General features: G+C 44.5%; 1 protein-coding gene across 2 annotated transcripts in view; it reads left to right on the top strand.

The window, feature by feature from the left end:
* The window catches only part of TXN2 (thioredoxin 2), a 40,714-nt gene that overhangs the window by 10,627 nt on the left and 11,916 nt on the right, over positions 1–18,171 (top strand). For both annotated transcript variants that reach the window (XM_077452592.1, XM_077452591.1), the window contains exons 2-3: positions 11,983–12,263; positions 16,089–16,212. In XM_077452592.1, the coding sequence (XP_077308718.1) occupies positions 11,983–12,263; positions 16,089–16,212 (405 nt within the window). The remainder of the gene's footprint in view (positions 1–11,982; positions 12,264–16,088; positions 16,213–18,171) is intronic.

The following is an 18,171-nucleotide window of genomic DNA, read 5'->3' as shown; positions in this document are numbered from 1 at the left end:
AGATACACTTTAATTTTAAATAAACGAAACAGTAAAGCAATTTTTTTTTTTTTTTTTTGTATAATGTGAATCGTGATCTTTTATTCTAAGCAAAAAAAAATTGTGATTCTCATTTTAGCCAGAATCGTGCAGCTCTACTAGCTACTTAGCGCTGCACTTAAATCCTCCACTTTCTTTACACAATTTGTCTAATTGTAGTGTCACTCAACTCATCTATTGAGTGTGGTGGCGCAATATTCCTCTTTTTACTCCTTAACCTTGCACTCCGTAGGTAGTGCACACCTGAACCCTTCATTCTGTGCATAGCATGCTCTTGACGTCTGATGGTAGGGGGCTCTTGACATCTGATGTATGGGGGGTGGGGGGGGGTGGGATGCTCTGGATGTCTGCTTATAATTATTATGAGAATAATACAATTCCATGCCAGTTGAAAAGGAAGGTTGCACACCGCTGGTATCATCCACAAGAAAACTTTATTGGCGACTGATCAGACCGGCCCTTTGAGGGTAGCCAAACTGCTGATGCGCCCCCCCCCCCCGATAAATACACCTCTGCTTTAAAGGAAACCTATACTAAAAGAAGCCTGTAGGCTAGATATCTTGTCAGTGATAATGATCTTCAGTACATTCTTAGCCACTGAACTGGAAGAAGCACGCAGCAAATTAAATCACAGAAAAGTAAAGTCACCTGATCTGCGTGCTTATTCTAGGCCAGTGACTCAAAATAACTGAAGATATTCAATCAGCATGACAGCCTGGCAATGAACATTTATAGACTGAGAGGTCATTAATGGCAGCCTCCAGGTTTCTCTCAACTTTTACCCAAATTAGCTCATGCCCAGTTGTTTTTGCACATTTGATATATTTTTTCCGGTGTATGTGCTTCTGTTAACTTTATACCTGATAATATTTTTATAGATGGTAGAAAAAAATTCCCACTGTATACTATGTTTTTTTTGGAAATGTCTTGTGTGATTTCTGACAGCACGCACTGTGAAATATTCACTGTGAACTAATAAATAAGTTCACTATGAAAGGTTTGCTTTAAAGTATAATTGTACTTTCAGTGCAGTTGCACTCCTGTCTTTTTATGTTGAGATCTAATCCTAATTACTAAAATGTTATATAAGCATTAACATTTTAATGTGGAAGCAAACCCATCAATTTAACAGTTTCAAAAAACGGTTACATTCCCAGCACATGCCGGAAATGTAACTGTCACATTGTTTGTACTCTCAAGCAAACTGTCAAACCATCCAATCTCTGGTCGTAACCGATCACATGTGCAGCATCATGGCAGTTGAAGATTAAACATAGGCCAAGATGGCAGCTTTCTTGGCTGGAAACGATAGGAGGGTTTACTTTACTGTTTCCCACAACCGTTACATTCAAGGATAACTCATAGTTGCTTGTGCTCTCAACCAAACTGCCAAGCCTCCAAATGGCTGGTGTCATAACTGATCATATCATTTAATTTCATATATCACCATGACAGCCTGCAGATCAAACAAGCTAAGATCAGGCAGCTTCCTTGGTTGTAAAGGATATGAGGGTTTAGTTTGCTTTAACCACTTGCCGACCGGGCCATAGCCGAAAAAGACGGCTACAGCGAGGTCGGCTTATTTTGGGAGGACACCCATGGGACCTCCTCCCAGAATCTTGCTCCCGCATGCCCCCTGGGGCACGCTCCCAGAAAAATAAGTGACGGAGTGATCACTTGTAAACAAACCGGTGTCATGACATGACGCCGGTTCCTCCCTCCCCTCTCTACTGATCTGTACAGTGTGAGGGGAGAGATTGTTTTCAGCAGGCTGTGGGCTGGATCTGTAGTACCCACAGCGCTGCTCAGTGCCCATACCCTGCAGTAATCTGCAATAAATTTTAACAGAAACACATCCCTTTTTTTTCTTTTTTTACCAAATTTTCAGTATTTTTTGATTTATAGCGCAAAAAATAAAAAACCAAGCGGTGATTAAATACCACCAAAAGAAAGCTCTATTTGTGGGGAAAAAAGGACAAACATTTCATATGGGTACAGTGTGGCATGACTGAGTAATTGTTATTCAAAGTCTGAGAGCATCGAAAGCTGAAAATTGGTCTGGTTAGGAAGGGGGTTTAAGTGCCCAGTGGTCAAGTGGCTAACCTTTTTCAGCTGACACCATTCAATGGATATCTACTGAATTTTTTTTAACCGCTTGCCAACCAGCTCACGCAGATATACGTTGGCAGAATGGCTCTCCTGGGCGTAACCCCATATGCATACGTTTTATCCTTTTAGAGCCTCCAGAGGGCGCACCACCTGCATGGTAGAGGACCCGATGCACATGGCCCGCGGGCGCGATTGTGGGCACAAGTGTGTGTAAACATTAATCCCTGTTCTGTCAGGGGAGAGGGACATATTGATTGTTCCTACTAATTAGTCTCCTCCCCCAGTCAGTCACATCCCCATACAGTTAAAACACATCTAGGGAACACACATTTAACTCCTTGATCTCCCCCAGTGTTAACCCCTTTCCTACCAGTGACATTTACACAGTAATCAGTGCATTTTTCTAGCACTGATTGCTGTATAAATGCCAGTGGTCCCAAAAATGTGTCAAGTGTCCGATCTGTCCATCGTAGTTCTGCTAAAAATCGCAGAACACCGTCATTACTAGTAAAAAAATAAATAAACAAAATGCCATAAATCTTTCCCGTAGTTTGTAGATGCTATAACTTTTGCGCAAATCAATCAATATACACTTATTGCAATTTATTTACCAAAAATATGTAGAAGACTAATGGCCTAAACTGATGAAGAGATTTGTTTTTTAAAAACTTTTTTGGAGATATTTATTGTAGCAAAAAGTAAAAATTGTCGCTCTTTTTTTGTTTATAGCGCAAAAAATATAAACCGCAGAGGTGATCGAATACCACCAAATGAAAGCTCTATTTGTGGGAAAAAATACGTCAATTTTGTTTGGGTATAGCGTTGCACGACCGCGCAGTTGTCAGTTTAAGCGACGCAGTGCCGAATCGCAAAAAATGGCCTGGTCATTAAGCAGCCAAATCTTCTGGGGCTGAAGCGGTTAAGCCACCAACTTGTCATATCTGCTCCGTGCAATGCTTCACACAGAGCCGCCTCAGTCCTCTTATGGGGTCCCCTACCAGCGTTTCTGGCTCCTCCTGCTTTCAGAGTGCCCCCATAGCAAGGTTGCTATCGGATACTTATGCATGCTCCATCCCTAGCCACACTGTGTGCTTCTGTTGACTCTCACAGTGCGTCTCGGCCTTCCCCGGTCCTTCCTCAGAAGAGGAGCCAATGACTAAGTCATCTAAGTTTGTAAGGACAGGGAGAGAGAGAAGTGCTGCTGCTGTCAGGTACAGTGCTAGATCAAGATCAGGTAAGTATACAAGGGGACCTAGTCACAGAATGTTTTTCTCTTATATTCACCGACCGACACAGCTCCTCTCTTAGCCATTGGGTTGTGGCTAAGGCGCCCACCTTTAGGAGAATACTAGGCATTAGTTGTTATGTAACACACAGAACTTTACAGTTCCGCCCAGGGGGCGGTACCTTAGGTAACAACCCTCCAGCCTTCCATGCAGTCATCAGTTTTATTTTGCCTAGTGAAGGAGAAGGACCTAGGAACCCGGATGGGCCCATCGGTTCGTGTTTTTTTTTTTTTTTCTGCAGAAGCTTGGCTTTTTGCGCAAGATGATAGATCCTGTCATCTGCTATCAACAGGCAGCTGGGTGACAGGCTGGATACCCTTATCCTCGTAGTCTCCCCAGCCTGGCCATCGATCGTGTGCACGTTGCAGCTCCGCGATAGGCCGGCCACAACGAAACCTCAGCTCCAGAGGTGGTCGGTGAGCTTTTATGGTCCGGGGCACACATATGACCGGGCTACTGATGTCTGCATCACAGTGTGCCGGGCCAGCAGCCACCCTGTACTGATCAGAGAGTGGGTCTGTAATGGATGGAATGTCTCCCAGCTCTTCAGGACTGGTAAGTACAGCTCTCGCTGCCTCGTGGGCTGAGCAGCTGGGCATTCCCTGGGAGTTCGATTCGGGGGTCCCTCATCTCCCTCTCTTCTCTCCCTGTTCATTTCTCCCCCCCCCCCCCTGCAGAGCGGTGTGTGTGTGTGTCTGTCTGTGCAGGGGTTCTCCGGGGGGGGGGGGGGGGGTTGCTCTGGCTGTGTCATGGGTCCTCTTTTTTTTCATGTCCCTGGAGGTGCCTGTGAGGCTGTGCTTGTGTCCTGTGCAGCGCTGTGTTCACCGCCATTGTTTTTCTTTGAGCCTGAGCACACTTGAGAGCGGTTTCAGCTGTTTCCTCTGCACCTGGGAGACAACAGAGACTACAGGCACTACCTGCTGGATAGGGCAGAACCCCTCGGTGGTGAGTCCTGCAGGAAAGAACCCCTCGCCCAGCAGCAGTAAGGAGGGTGGGACTGTCGCTGTCCTAAGTCCCCTTCGGGTGGCAGACAGGGTAGGGTCAGCATGGCTTCAGAAACTGGTGTTTCTTCCCCTGAAATCCAGGCAGTTGCAACTGGGTCACCTGCGTACTGCGCGGTGCCCTTGGACACCTTGTCGGCGGTCCTCAATTCGTTCGTTGCTAAGATGGAGGCAAAAGCACCCTACGCCCGCCCCCGTCCTCTAGGGAGAGCTCTGACACAGACTCGGGTCCCGCTGAGGCTGGTGACCCCTGCTCTGTCGTGTCAGATGACGCTGAACAGGACCGTTCGGACAGTGAGGATGATTCCCCGTCTGGGTCCGTGCGCGACAAAGCGATTGTTGGAGCACTTATCACAGCTGTGCGTGATACCCTAAAGATTCAGGAGCCAGCAGATTCCTCTCCCGAGGTGGCGGTCCCTTTTGGGTCCCATAAGCCAGCCCGTTCACCTAAGGTGTTCCTGTATCTGACTTATTTTGGCAAGTTCATTTACAAGGAATGGGGTCGACCGCAACGGACCTTTTCGGTCCCCAAATACATTGCGGTGCCTTCTCAAAAAGTGGGCTCCCCAGTATCCAGGTTAAACAAAGTAACCACGATCCCGGTAGCAGGGACTCCTGAATTAAGGATCCCACGGACAGGAAGGCAGAGGCAGTGGCTCGTTCCTTGTTTACGGTTGTGGGGTCAGCCGTGCGACCAGTACTGGCATCCGCACTTGCGTCGCAGACACTGAGTGGGCAAAACTGTTGCACTGTGAATTGGGAGAACGGGCTTCTCCTGTCTGCGTGGAACTAGCAGACCAACTATTGCAAGGCCTTAAGTACGTTTGTGACACGGCTCTGGTTACTCTTCCCCTGTTATCCAGGGCTTCAGTGTCAGCAGTGGTGCTGAGGCACCTGATTTGGTTGAAATGCCGGTCTGCTGACCAGGCATCTAAAAAAGCCCTGACGAATCTTCCCTTCCTTGGCGACCGGCTCTTTGGAGCCTCTTTGGATGACATTATTAAAAATGCCACAGGTGGTAAGAGTACGCTACTCCCACAGGCCAGGAAGGCTAAGGAGCCACGCCGTAGGCAAGGGCCCTCTTCTTCCGCTGACAAAGGCCTTTTTTGTCCACCCAGAGCTTTGGCCAAACGCCCCCAGCCCGGCATGAAGGTTTGCCCCCACCCATGTCTCGGGTGGGGGGTTGCCTTCGGGAGTTTACAGCCCGGTGGTCCTCTCGACTATCCGACCAATGGGTCTGCGATCTGAATTCCTCAGGCTACAAGGTCGAGTTTCTCTCTTGGCCACCAAACAGATTTTTCCCCTCCAGCATACCTGTATCTCTGGCTCGCCGAGAGGCCCTCTTGGGGGGCTGTAAGGGACCTGCTGAATCGCGGGGTGGTTGTACCGGTACCAGAATCGGAACGTTTCCAGGGATTCTACTCAAATCTGTTTGTAGTTCCCAAGAAGGAAGGGATACGTCCAAAAAGCCCTCAATCACTTTGTGAAAGTGCAGAGGTTCAGAATGGAATCAGTTCGCTCAGTAGTCGCTGCACTCCATCAAGGGGACTCCCTGTTGTCTTTGGACATCCAGGATGCATACCTGCACTTACCCGTATGCCTCCGGCATCAGAGGTTTCTGCGATTTGCAGTCGGGAAAGCCCACTATCAGTTTGTGGCTCTCCCTTTTTGGTCTGGCATCAGCCCCCCCCCCCCCCCGAGTCTTTACCAAGGTATTGACTCTAGTTTTGGTGTTGCTGTGGCAAAGTGGGATCACGATCGTGAGATGCCCAGACGATTTCCTCCTGAGAGCAGCTTCTGGTTCAGAGTTAGAGGAGGATGTGGCGATCGCCATGCAGACCCTGCAAGAATTTGGGTGGCTGTTGAACCTAAAAAAGTTGGTGGTGGTACGTTTGGAGTACCTAGGCTTGCTGCTGGACTCCAGGGAAGTGAGTTTTTCTCCCTTCAGACAAGCTGCAGACTCTCAGATGAACCGCAAGTGGTCATCGCTTCGCTTCTGCATGCGAGTCCTGGGACTCATGGTGGCCTCCTTTGTGGCAGTACCGTATGCCCAGTTCCACATCATTACATCGGCCAGGAGGACTTGTCCTGCAAGTCGCCCTACCTGGTTATCCACAAGGATAAGGTGGTGTTGCGTCCGCAACCATCCTTCCTGCCAAAGGTGGTTTCGGCGTTTCACATCAATGAGGACATTGTGTTACCATCTCTATGTCCTAAGCCGACACATCATAGGAGGTGGCCCTTCACGCTCTGGACGTAGTTCAGGCTCTGTAGGTGTATTTGTCGGCAACGGCTCCCTTTCAGAAGTCAGACTCTGTTTTGGTGGCTGGTCCAAAGAAAGGCATGGCGGTCTCGTCGGCCACCATTTCCAGGTGGATCAGACAGATTGCAGTACAAGCCTATGCCTTAAAGGGGCAAGTGCCCCCCTTTCTGGTCGCGGCCCACTCCACGAGGGCAATCGAAACGTCTTGGGCCTTCCGACACCAGGTGTCTGTCGCTCGGGTGTGTAAAGCGGCCACCTCGTCATCTGTCCACACGTTTACCAAGTTCTACAAGGTAGACGTCAGTGCATCGGCTGATGCCTGTTTTGGCCGCAAAGTTTTGCAGGCGGCCATATAGTTGCAATTGAGTATGCAATATTTTTTTCTTCCCTTTTTTATTTTTTATTTTTCCCCGGTTTTTCAATAAAAAACACAGTACCGTTAAGTTAATGCACTTTTGCATTACAGTCCGCAGTTTTTGGTGTGGTTGTGGGTAGTCACTCCTGTTGAGGGTACCCTGGTTTAGTGGTGGATTGTCCACACACCGTTGTTTTTTTGTGGGTAAAGTTTCACTAGTTCCCACTTGTCATGGTGGATGAAGTTTTTGTATGCTGTTTTTCCCACCCCTCGTTTTGCCACTGCTTGGGGACGTCCCAATGGCTAAGAGAGGAGCTGTGTCGGTTGGTGAATATAAGAGAAAATAGGATTTTTTTGTACTCACCGAAAAATCCTTTTCTCTGTAATTCACTGACCGACACAGCACCCGCCCCTCCTTTTTCTCTTTACGTTATACTGCTTGTTGACATACTGATTACTGCAGAGCAGGCTGGAGGGTTGTTACCTAAGGGACCGCCCCCTGGACGGAACTGGAAAGTTCTGTGTGTTTACATAACAAGTAATGCCTAGTTTTCTCCTAAGGCCCCTTTCACACATGCGGATGGTATGTCCGTATTTCATCCATCTGTTTGCGGATGAAATACGGGCATACATTCATCCCTATGGGATAGCGGGTGTCTGCGGATGAGCATCCGCAGACACCCACTATTGTCCGCCTCCGCAACTGTCCGATTCTGCAGACGGAGGAAAATCCTATTTTTCTGTCTGTCTGTAGAGCGTTGTGCCTTTTAGAATCACTCCCTTCCTTCTCCTGCCCAATACCCGGTGAGGAGTACAATGACCAAGTGTGTCTTGCCTGCAGTCAAGCATGGTGGTGGGAGTGTCAAGGTCTGGTGCTGCATGAGTGCTGCCGCACTGGGGAGCTACAGTTCATTGAGGGAACCATGAACGCCAACATGTACTGTGACATACTGAAGCAGATCATGATCCCCTACCTTCAGAGACTGGGCCGCAGGGCAGTATAACAACCCCAAACACAACTCCAAGGTGACCACTGCCTTGGTAAAGGTGATGGACTGGCCAAGCATGTCTCCAGACCTAAACCCCACTGAGCATCTGTGGGGCATCCTCAAACGGAAGATGGAGGAGCGCAAGGTCTCTAACATCCACCAGCTCTGTGATGTCATCATGGAGGAGTGGAAGAGGACTCCAGTGGCAAACTGTGAAGCTCTGGTGAACTCCATGCCCAAGTGGGTTAAGGCACTGCTGGAAAAAAACGGTGCCCACACAAAATATTGACACTTTGGGCATTTTCACTTAGGGGTGTACTCACTTTTGTTGCCAGCGGTTTAGACATTAATGGCTGTGTGTTGCGTTATTTTGAGGGGACAGCAAATTTACACTGTTATATCAGCTTTACACTCAGTACTTTACATTGTAGTATAGTGTCATTTCTTCAGTGTTGTCACATGAAAAGATATAATAAAATATTTACAAAAATGTGAGGCGTGTACTCACTTTTGCATTTTGAAACTTAAAGTGGAAGTAAACCCACTTTTTTAACTTTTACCTACAGGAAAGCCTATAATAAGGCTTACCTGTAGGTAAAAAAAATATCTCCTAAACCTGTACGGTTTAGGAGATATTCCCCTCGGTATGCGCCGCTGACTGCCGCGGCGCATGCGCACAAGGGGGTTCTCTCCGCGAAAATCCGGCAGCGCTCGTCCGGCCGGATTTAAATCTCCCGCGCGCATGCGCGGGAGTGACGATATCGCGGCTCCGGCCACTCACAGCGCCGGAGCCGCGATACCCGGAAGAGACGCCGAGGGAGCATGTCGGGTTCCTCGGCGTGGATCGGGCGAGATGTCGGGGCCTCGTTCTAAGGTAAGTATTTCATAATGAGCTAGTATGCGGTGCATACTAGCTCATTATGCCTTTTGCTTTGCAGGTTTTAAAAAAAAAAAAAAAAAAATGCGGGTTTACTACCGCTTTAAAGACAATTACATCCTTTTGAACATTAAGATCATAAATAAATATGTATAATAATCAAACGATAAAGCTGACATTTTAATAAATGAAAATTATTTTTAAAATAGTTTTTAAAAGCAAATATTCCAAAAATGTATAATTAAGACAAGTGGTGTTGAAACAATATAAATATTTGAAATAAAATGAGAGCTGTCCCTCAAAATAATTAGCAACTAATCAGGATCGAAATAATACTAATATAACACTAGATGGTGCTAGATACAGTGAACATACAATAAGAGCATCTTTTGTAAATACCAACTTATGTTAGAAATTAACTAAGGGTAAAAAAACTGTTACAATTTTAAGGCCCCTTTCACACTGATGCAGTGTGGTTTGACTGTACTGATGGTTGGCAGTATGTGTAGGAGTTATGGTGGTGGGCTGTTATTCAGAGGAAGTAGTGAGGAGTGTAAAAGCACAAACCATTAGGGCAAGTCCCTCTGTGCCAGAAGATATAAGGAGTGTGAAGAGCTCCTATAATTCACCTCCAATGGTAAAAAGGACGTTCAACTTTATTATGTAATTAAAGATAGGATTATGTTCTTTACATAGTAGGTGAGGTTGAAAAAAGACACAAGTCTATAAGTCCAACCTATGTGTGTGTCAGTATTACATTGTATATCCCTGTATGCTGTGGTCGTTCAGGTGCTTATCTAATAGTTTTTTTGAAACTATTGATGCTCCCCGCTGAGATCACCGCCTGTGGAAGGGAATTCCACATCCTTACCGCTCTTACATTAACCCCCCTAGCGGTAATCCCGAGTCTGGCTCGGGGTAGGAATATACTGATAGGAGCGGTAACCCCGAGCCAGACTCGGGATGGCTTCGCTCGATGCAGGGGAGGACACAGGGAGAGTTACTTACCTTGTCCCCTGGATCCAGCGATGTCCGCCGCGCTGTGTGATCGAGTTGTCCTCCGCTCGATTCACAGTGCCGAATGCCGCCGAGCTCCGTTCCCTGTGGCGTTATGGCGCACGGGAGCGGAGAACGGCGGCAAATTTTAAAATGTAAAAAGACACAAAACACACACAGTACTGTAATCTTACAGATTACAGTGCTGTATTAAAAAATACACACCCCCTTTGTCCCTAGTGGTCTGTGCAGTGCCCTGCATGCACTTCTATATTATAAATACTGTTTTTTACTGCCTGGAATTTGGAGATTGTCCATAGCAACCAAAAAGTGTCAATTTTTCAGTGTTTTTGGATTTGATTACATTTATTGAATAATTTGTATTATTCTTTATTATATATTAAACTTTATCATACCCGGGATGTCTGCTAGACTCTGGTTTGAACAGATTTAGGAGCGTTATTCCTAAGAATTACAGGACTACAATATAAAAGCCAGATTTCGTGCAAAATAATTGTACTGCTTTCAGCACCTAATTCCAGACTGAATCATACCGCCAGGGAGGTTAAAGAACCTGCTACGCAGTTTAAGGTTAAACCTCTTTTCTTCTAATTTTAATGAGTGGCCACGTGTTTTATTAAACTTCCTTCCCTGGAAAAGTTTTATCCCTATTGTGGGGTCACCAGTACGGTATTTGTATATTGAAATCATATCCCCTCTCTAGCGTCTCTACTCCAGAGAGAATAAGTTCAGTGCTCGTAACCTTTCCTTATAACTAATATCCTCCAGATCCTTTATTAGCTTTGTTGCACTTCTTTGTACTCGCTCCATTTCCACTACATCCTTCCTGAGGACTGGTGCACAGAACTGGACAGCATACTCGAGGTGCGGCCGGACCAGAATCTTGTAGAGCAGGAGAATTATCACTTTATCTCTTGAGTCAGTCACTTTTTTTTTTTTTTTTTTTTCCATGCCAATTTGCTGTTTTTGATAGAATTTCAAGGTGAATCTATATATGAAATTTCAGGTTATAGTTAGTGATAATTTTGTTTATCATAATAATTCTTAACTTTGGTACAATATGTGGATACCTGTGTACATATCAACACAAGATTCCAAAGTCATTCATTTTACCTTTTTTAGAATGTTCAAATTGATTAACATAATGTAATGCCAAAGTCGGTATTTTACAAAACAGAATTGCAACTTTAGATTTAGTATGAATAAAAGAACAGGAAAAAAGTTGGTGTCATCCAAGTGATTCTTTTTAATCCTGGAATACTTTACCAGAAGAAGAAGAAGCCACAGATGTACCTTTTTATTGGTCAGCACGATCACATGGCTGCGTTGACCAATAAGCGATCTTGCAATTGCAAGCATTATGATGGATACTCACTCCGCGGCTGTGTTTTTGGTATTCTTTGTATGGGCTGATGCATCTACAGCACAGGGTATCACTACAGATAGGTGCAGCGGAGTGTGGAGGGGTGTCCATGATATTTGTTCACTTTTTTTTTTCTCCTTTTCAAAAGAAAAAAAAAAAGGTGAACTTTATCCTTTTAAGTTTTAAAGCTGCCTCTGCAGGTAGCTTTCTGTAAACCAAATGTGATAGACTTGCCCTTGAGGCCTTCTTCTGTTCTTCTTGCAGAGTACAGTTTTGTCATGAACGTATTTCTCATGGTTCTCCCAGTCTTGACAAATGTAGAGTGATTTGTAATGGGTAACTGAGGCAGAAAAGGGTGAAGGTGAAATGTTACGAGGGAGCTACGCATGCGCACCTCTAACTGATTAGGCACTAGAACTGGAAATTTTTAGCCTTCTGGGATGCAGCCTGCAAAAATTGGGGGTTGGAGTTTGTCAGGGCTTATCGCAAGGTGTGAGTTTACAAAAGTACATGCTACCACTGGTTTACACGGTAACCTTTATATGCCTATATTCTTTTAGCTGTTGCCCATGAATTGCAAACAAAATCACTATATCTGTGGTATATAGTGCCATTATCCTTCGATGTATCTCTGCATGGTCTGCTTGTTTTAAAACACTTACGCTTTTTTTTTTTCATTATAGATGGCCCAGAGGTTACTTTTAAAACGCTTTCTTTCTTTGCCTGGAAGATGTCTGACTAGTCAAGTGCAATCTTTCTCCAGCTTATCTGTAAAATGCGCACAAACGCATGTTCCACATTTTACAACTTTGCCCTTTTCTCGGTCTACTAAATTTACTACTGCTGCTCGTCAGTTTTCTACGTCGTCCTCACACAGAGTAACGTTCAGTGTTCAGAATAAAGATGACTTTCAGGAACGGGTTATTGAAAGTGAGATTCCAGTGGTGGTGGATTTTCATGCTCAGTAAGTCACAGTTTATTGTGCATAAAGTAATATTTAAATCTGTATGTACATTTGTATAAGTAAAAAATGATACTATATAGTGCCTGATAGAGTTGTATCTACCGTATTTATCGGTGTATAAAGCGCGCCGGCGTATAACACGCACCCCAAGTTTAGGAGGGAAGTTTAAGGAAAAAAAAAACTTAGTTATATGCCCATCAATGCAGCCTTATCAGTGTCCATTTGCAGCCTTATCCATCATTGCAGCCTTATCCATCATTGCAGCCTTGTCATGCAGCCTTGTCCATCGTTGTATACTTGTCAGTGTCAATTGCAGCCTTGTCAGTTTTATTTGCAGCTTTTTTTTTTTTTTTTATTGCGCCGCCAAGATACAGAGCCGGATGTCCTGTGTATCTCTGCGGCACTCGGTAGTTCTCGGCCACCTTCGGCCGGTCTCGTCAGCTTTCGCCTACTCTCTGCGGTTTTCGGCCGCAGAGAAGGGCAGAAGGCGGCCGAAAGCCGCCCAGAGGCTCAAAATGGTGGAGGAACGGCGTATAACACATACCTGTGATTTTTACCCTGATTTTAAGGGGAAAAGGTGCGTGTTATACGCCGATAAATATGGTACATCCCGAATCCAAAAAAAGTTGGGATGTTGTGTAACATGTACATAAAAACAGAATGCAACGATTTGCAAATCTCACAAACCCCTATTACATTCACATTAGAAAACATATCAAACTGAGAAATATACCATTTTAAGAAAAAGAATAAGGTAATTTCGAAATTGATGTCAGCAATATCTCTTAAAAAGTTGTGACAGGGCAACAAAATAACTGGCAAGTGAGACTAACATGGAAGAGCTGGAAGAACATTTTGCAACTAATTCGGTTAATTGACAACAGGTCGGTAACTTGATTGGGTATAAAAAGAGCATCTTATAGAATAAGTGTCTCAAATGTAAAGATAGAGATAGAGGTTCACTAATATGTGAAAATCTGCTTCTAAAAATTGTTGAACTATTTCAGAACTGCACTATATTGCCAAAAGTATAGGGACACCTGCCTTTACATGCATATGAACATTAATTGCATCCCAGTCTTAGTTTGTAGGGTTCAATATTTCATTGGCCCACCCTTTGCAGCTATAACTGCTTCAAATGTCCTGGGAAGGCTGTCAAGGTTTGGGATGGTGTCTATGGGAATGTTTGACCATTCTTCCAGAAGCGCATTTGTGAGTTCAGGCACTGATGTTGGACGGGAAGGCCTGGCTAGCAGTTTCGGCTCTAATTCATCCCAAAGGTTATATCTGGTTGAGGTTAGTACTCTGTGCAGGCCAGTCAAGTTCCTCCACACCAAACTCGCTCATCCATGTCTTTATGGACCTCGTTTTTGTGCACTGGTGCGCAGTCATGTTGGAACAGGAAGGGACCATATCTAAACTGTTCCCACAAAGTTGGGAGCATGAAATTGTCCAAATTGTCTTGGTATTCTGCCGCCTTAAGAGTTCCCTTCACTGGAACTAAGAGGCCAAGCCCAACCCCTGAAAAACAACCCCACAACATAATCCCCCCTCCACCAAACTTTAAACTTGGCACAATGCAGTCAGGCAAGTACCATTCTCCTGGAAACCGCCAAACCCAAACACGTCTATCAGTTTGCCAGACAGGGAAGCGTGATTCGTCACTCCAGAGAACATGTCTTCACTGCTCTATAGTCCAGTGGCAGCGTGCTTTAAGCCATTGTTTCTCAACTCCAGTCTTCAAGTACCCCAACAGGTCATGTTTTCAGGCATAATCTCCTTTTGCACACAAGAATTAATCCGTTTCATTGCCTTAGTAATTACCACAGCCGTTGCATCTGAGGGAAATCCTAAAAACATGACCTGTTGGGGGTACTTGAGATCTAGAGTTGAGAAATACAAATGCACTTTACCAGATTTGTGTTACCCTGTCCCAGTTTTTTTTTTTTTTTTTTTTTTTTTAAGATGTGTTACTGCCATCAATTTAAAAATGCTCTTATTTTTTTTCTTAAAAGAGAAGTATGGGTTTGTTAAAAATAAATAAATCCTATACTCGTCTCAGTGAACACCTGCTTCTAAGACTGAGGAATGAGCGTTCAGACTTCTGATCGCTCGGTTCTCAATCTTCTCTGCTCTACCTCTCCAGCACTCACTGCTGTGGCAGGCTGTGTAGGGGGTGGTAGCTGCTGTCTGTCTCCCAGCAGCTCACTGAGAGGCTGAGCCAGCTACTGGTCCCGGCATTTGGGTGGATCCCAACTGTAGTCGAGCTCAATCCAGAGCCTGCAACAGTTGAATGCAGTGCAGCACAAACTGCGCTCCTGTGATCCATAGAAGAATAGCCAAAAAGACATACTTCTCCTTTTTAAAATGGTCAATTTTCTCAGTTTAAACATTTGATATGTTTTCTATTGTGAATAAAATATGGGTTTATGAGATTTGTAGATCATTGCATTCTGTTTTTATGTAGATTTTACACAGTGTAACAACTTTTTTAGAATTTGGGTTGTACGGTAACGCTAAACTTCAGATAAACATTTGAAAAACGTGTGGGATTTGTTTTAAAATACCAGCAAAATAGTGTCTAACCATTCAGCACTGACGTTTTCAAAGGCCTGCCAGACGGCAGAGCCTGGCGTCCCGTCTTTTGCAGTTAAGTAATACTGGCTTGTCACTCCCTGTTCTAGCTTGTGATTGGACAGTAAGGGAACAGAATCTAACTGAGCTCCACATTGAACTACTAATTGTAATATGTTCATTGTCAGCAAATATGCATTAGGCACACCTGCTCATTCTACTCCTCCCTCTACTGGTTTGAATTCCACTATAAAATGGATTACAGAATGGATTTGGGTTTTAAGACCAACCTCAATCCTTGCCATCTTATAAGCTTTTCTATTGGTCCTTACAATGATGAACAACCTTTTTAAAAGTGAGGCTTGCTTTTATTAAAGTGCAGGGCAGATTACTGATTCATCAACCCGATACACAGTGCGTGTCAAAGCACTCTGAGCATCCTGGGTGTTTTCTTTAAGAAAGAGCTTTTTGTACAGGTGTAAAAAGGTTCAAAATGCATGCTGACTAGGGATGAGCTCTGGAATGTTCAGATCCTAGTACATAGTATGTGAGTGAGACTGTCACTGACTGGGCCAATTTTAAGTAGTTCTTTTAATTGGCCCAGTACAGTGACCGCCTCCTGGTGGGCTCACTCGTGGGTTCAGACTATGATCTTAACACTCGAGTTCATCTCTAGTGCTAAAAATTTTCAGCAAGTGTATAATGCATGTTCAGGTTTGCATCATAAAAAAGAAAGATTATAGTAAATCACTGTTTATAACTAAATAGTCTGCTACATATTTTTTTCTTGTAACTTTTCTGAAGAATAGTTAGTCTCACTAGGGTAAATTAAATGTAAATGTAATATGTACAGTCTGAAGGGAAAGGAGACCACACTGAAACCTTTAAAAAAACATCAAGGGGGGTGAATAAGATTCAGGAAGGCAGTATTTTCAATATGAAGCCAAGATCAAGAACACGGAGACATGACCTCAAACTAAGTGGAGGAAAGTTCAAAACTAATCTTAGAAAGTATACTTTTACCAAAAGAGTAGTTGATATTTAGAATAAACCTCCAGCCGAGGTAGTGAGTCAGTCAACAGTAAGTGGATTCAAACATGCCTGGAACAAACCTAAAGTAGAGATATACTCAGACAAAATGGGGCACACCCGATGGATCACTTGTTTGAGTTTTTTTTTTTTTTGTTTGTTTGTTTTTTTTGTCATCACTTTTCAATGTTACAAATGACAGCTTATTATTTTACTCCTCAGGTGGTGTGGCCCATGCAAGATATTGGCTCCCCGATTAGAGAAAGCAGTTGCCAAGCATCAGGGAAAAGTGTTGATGGCAAAGGTGGATATAGATGATAATACAGACCTTGCTCTTGAATATGAGGTATTTGTTTTCCAATATTTTTGTATAACTTATAAAATAAACAGTATATATAATTATTTTATCTGCACAGTTAATCATTTAAAAAAAATTGCAATCTCAATTCAACCACCCTCCCGATCTTTATCTGGCATTTCCACGATTCATGTAATGTAACAAGTGCAGAGCCGTTCTCTGGTCAGAGCTGGCAGCGTTTATCCCAACGTTGCTCCGCACTGAGAGGAAAAAAAGAAAACATGTATCATTTGGTTCTTTAAGATCTTGGGGATGAACTTCGGTCTGTAAATGAGTTCAGTTTAACCACTTTAAAGCTGAGTTCCACCCACTTTTACAACTTGGTCTTAAACTAAAGACCACCCCTCGTTTTTTGAATATCTATTTATTTTTGTTTTTCTTACCCTTTTAGAAGTACATGGTGTACTTCCGTCCTAGCTCAGCCGCGGCGCAGGATGTCATGTCCTCTTCTATGGCGAGCCCCCCTCCTTCTCCCCAACGGCCTTCTGGGACCTGTGTGTGTCCCAGAAGACAACGGGTCCATTCAGAAAGCAAAGCGTGACTCGCGCATGCGGAGTTTGAAGCTGGCTGTGAAGCCTGAAGGCTCCACTGCCGGCTTCCCTAAGTTACAATGGTGGTGCTTGCACCCGATCCGATGGACGGATTGGCCTTGGGGGGCCAACATCAAGGGCTCCCTGGACAGGTAAGTGTCCTTATTAAAATTCAGCAGCTACAGTGTTTGTAGCTGCTGACTCTTAAAAAAGCTTTTTTTTTTTCTTTTTTTTTTGAGGGTGGAACTCCACTTTAAAGACTAATGCCCTGTACGCGCATTCGGAAATTCCGCCAGCAAAATTCCGATGTGAGCTTTTGGTTGGAAATTCTGAACGTGTGTATGCTCCATCAGACTTTTGCTGGTGGATTTCCCGAATTGAGAGCAGGTTCTCAATTTTTAGGTAGGAAAAAGTTCAGATCGGAAATCCTGATAGTCTGTACCAATTCCGACACGCAAAATTCCTACACATGCTCTGAAGCATTGAACTTAATTTTCTCAGCTCATCATAGTGTTGTACGTCACCGCGTTCTTGACGGTCAAAAGTTCCGAGAACTTTTGTGTGACCGTGTAGTAGTGTAGGGAGGGAGGAAGACCAGGGGACACTGTATTGTCAGAACTATTATGACGCCTGCCTTTACACGCACAAGAACTTAAATGTCATCCCAGTCTCCAATAGTGAGTTTGCCCGCCTTTTGCAGCTATAGCAGCTTTAACTCTTCTGGGAAGGCTGTCCACAAGGTTTAGGAGTGTGTCTATGGGAATGTTTTACCATTCTTCCAGAAGGACATTTGTGAGGCACTGATGTTGTATAAGAAGGCCTGGCTCACAGGCTCTGCTCGAATACATCCCAAAAGTGTTCTATCGGGTTGGGAGTCAGGACTCTCAGGCCAGTTAAGTTTCTCCACCCCAAACTCACTCATCCATGTTTTAATGGACTTTGCTTTGTACACTGGTCCAAATCATTTGGAGGGGGTTTATGGTGTCGGGTTGTTTTTCAGGATTTGGGCTTGGCTCCTTGGTTCCAGTGAAGGAAACTCTTAAGGTGTCAGCAGACCAAGATATTTTGGACAATTTCATGCTCTCAACTTTATGGTAACAGTTTGGGAATGGCCCCTTATTCTAACATGACTGTGCACCAGTGCACAGAGCAAAGTCCATAAAGACATTAATGGGCAAGTTTGGGATGGAGGAACTTGACTGGCCTGCACAGATTCCTGACCTCAACCTGATAGCACACCTTTGGAATGAATAACAGCTGAGACTGCGAGCCAGGCCTTCTCTTCCATCAACAATGCCTGTCATCTCAAATGTGCTTCAGGAAGAATGGTCAAATATTTCCATAGACACCCTCCTGAACCTTGTGGACAGCCTTCCCAGAAGAGTTGAAGCTTGTTATAGCTGAAAAGGGTGGACAA

The sequence above is a fragment of the Lithobates pipiens genome, unplaced genomic scaffold (genome assembly GCF_037356315.1).
Source record: "Lithobates pipiens isolate NorthernLeopardFrog02 unplaced genomic scaffold, aLitPip1_a1.2 Scaffold_23, whole genome shotgun sequence".
NCBI classification, from domain to species: Eukaryota; Metazoa; Chordata; class Amphibia; order Anura; family Ranidae; genus Lithobates; species Lithobates pipiens.
This window is presented reverse-complemented; position numbering and strand designations above follow the sequence as displayed.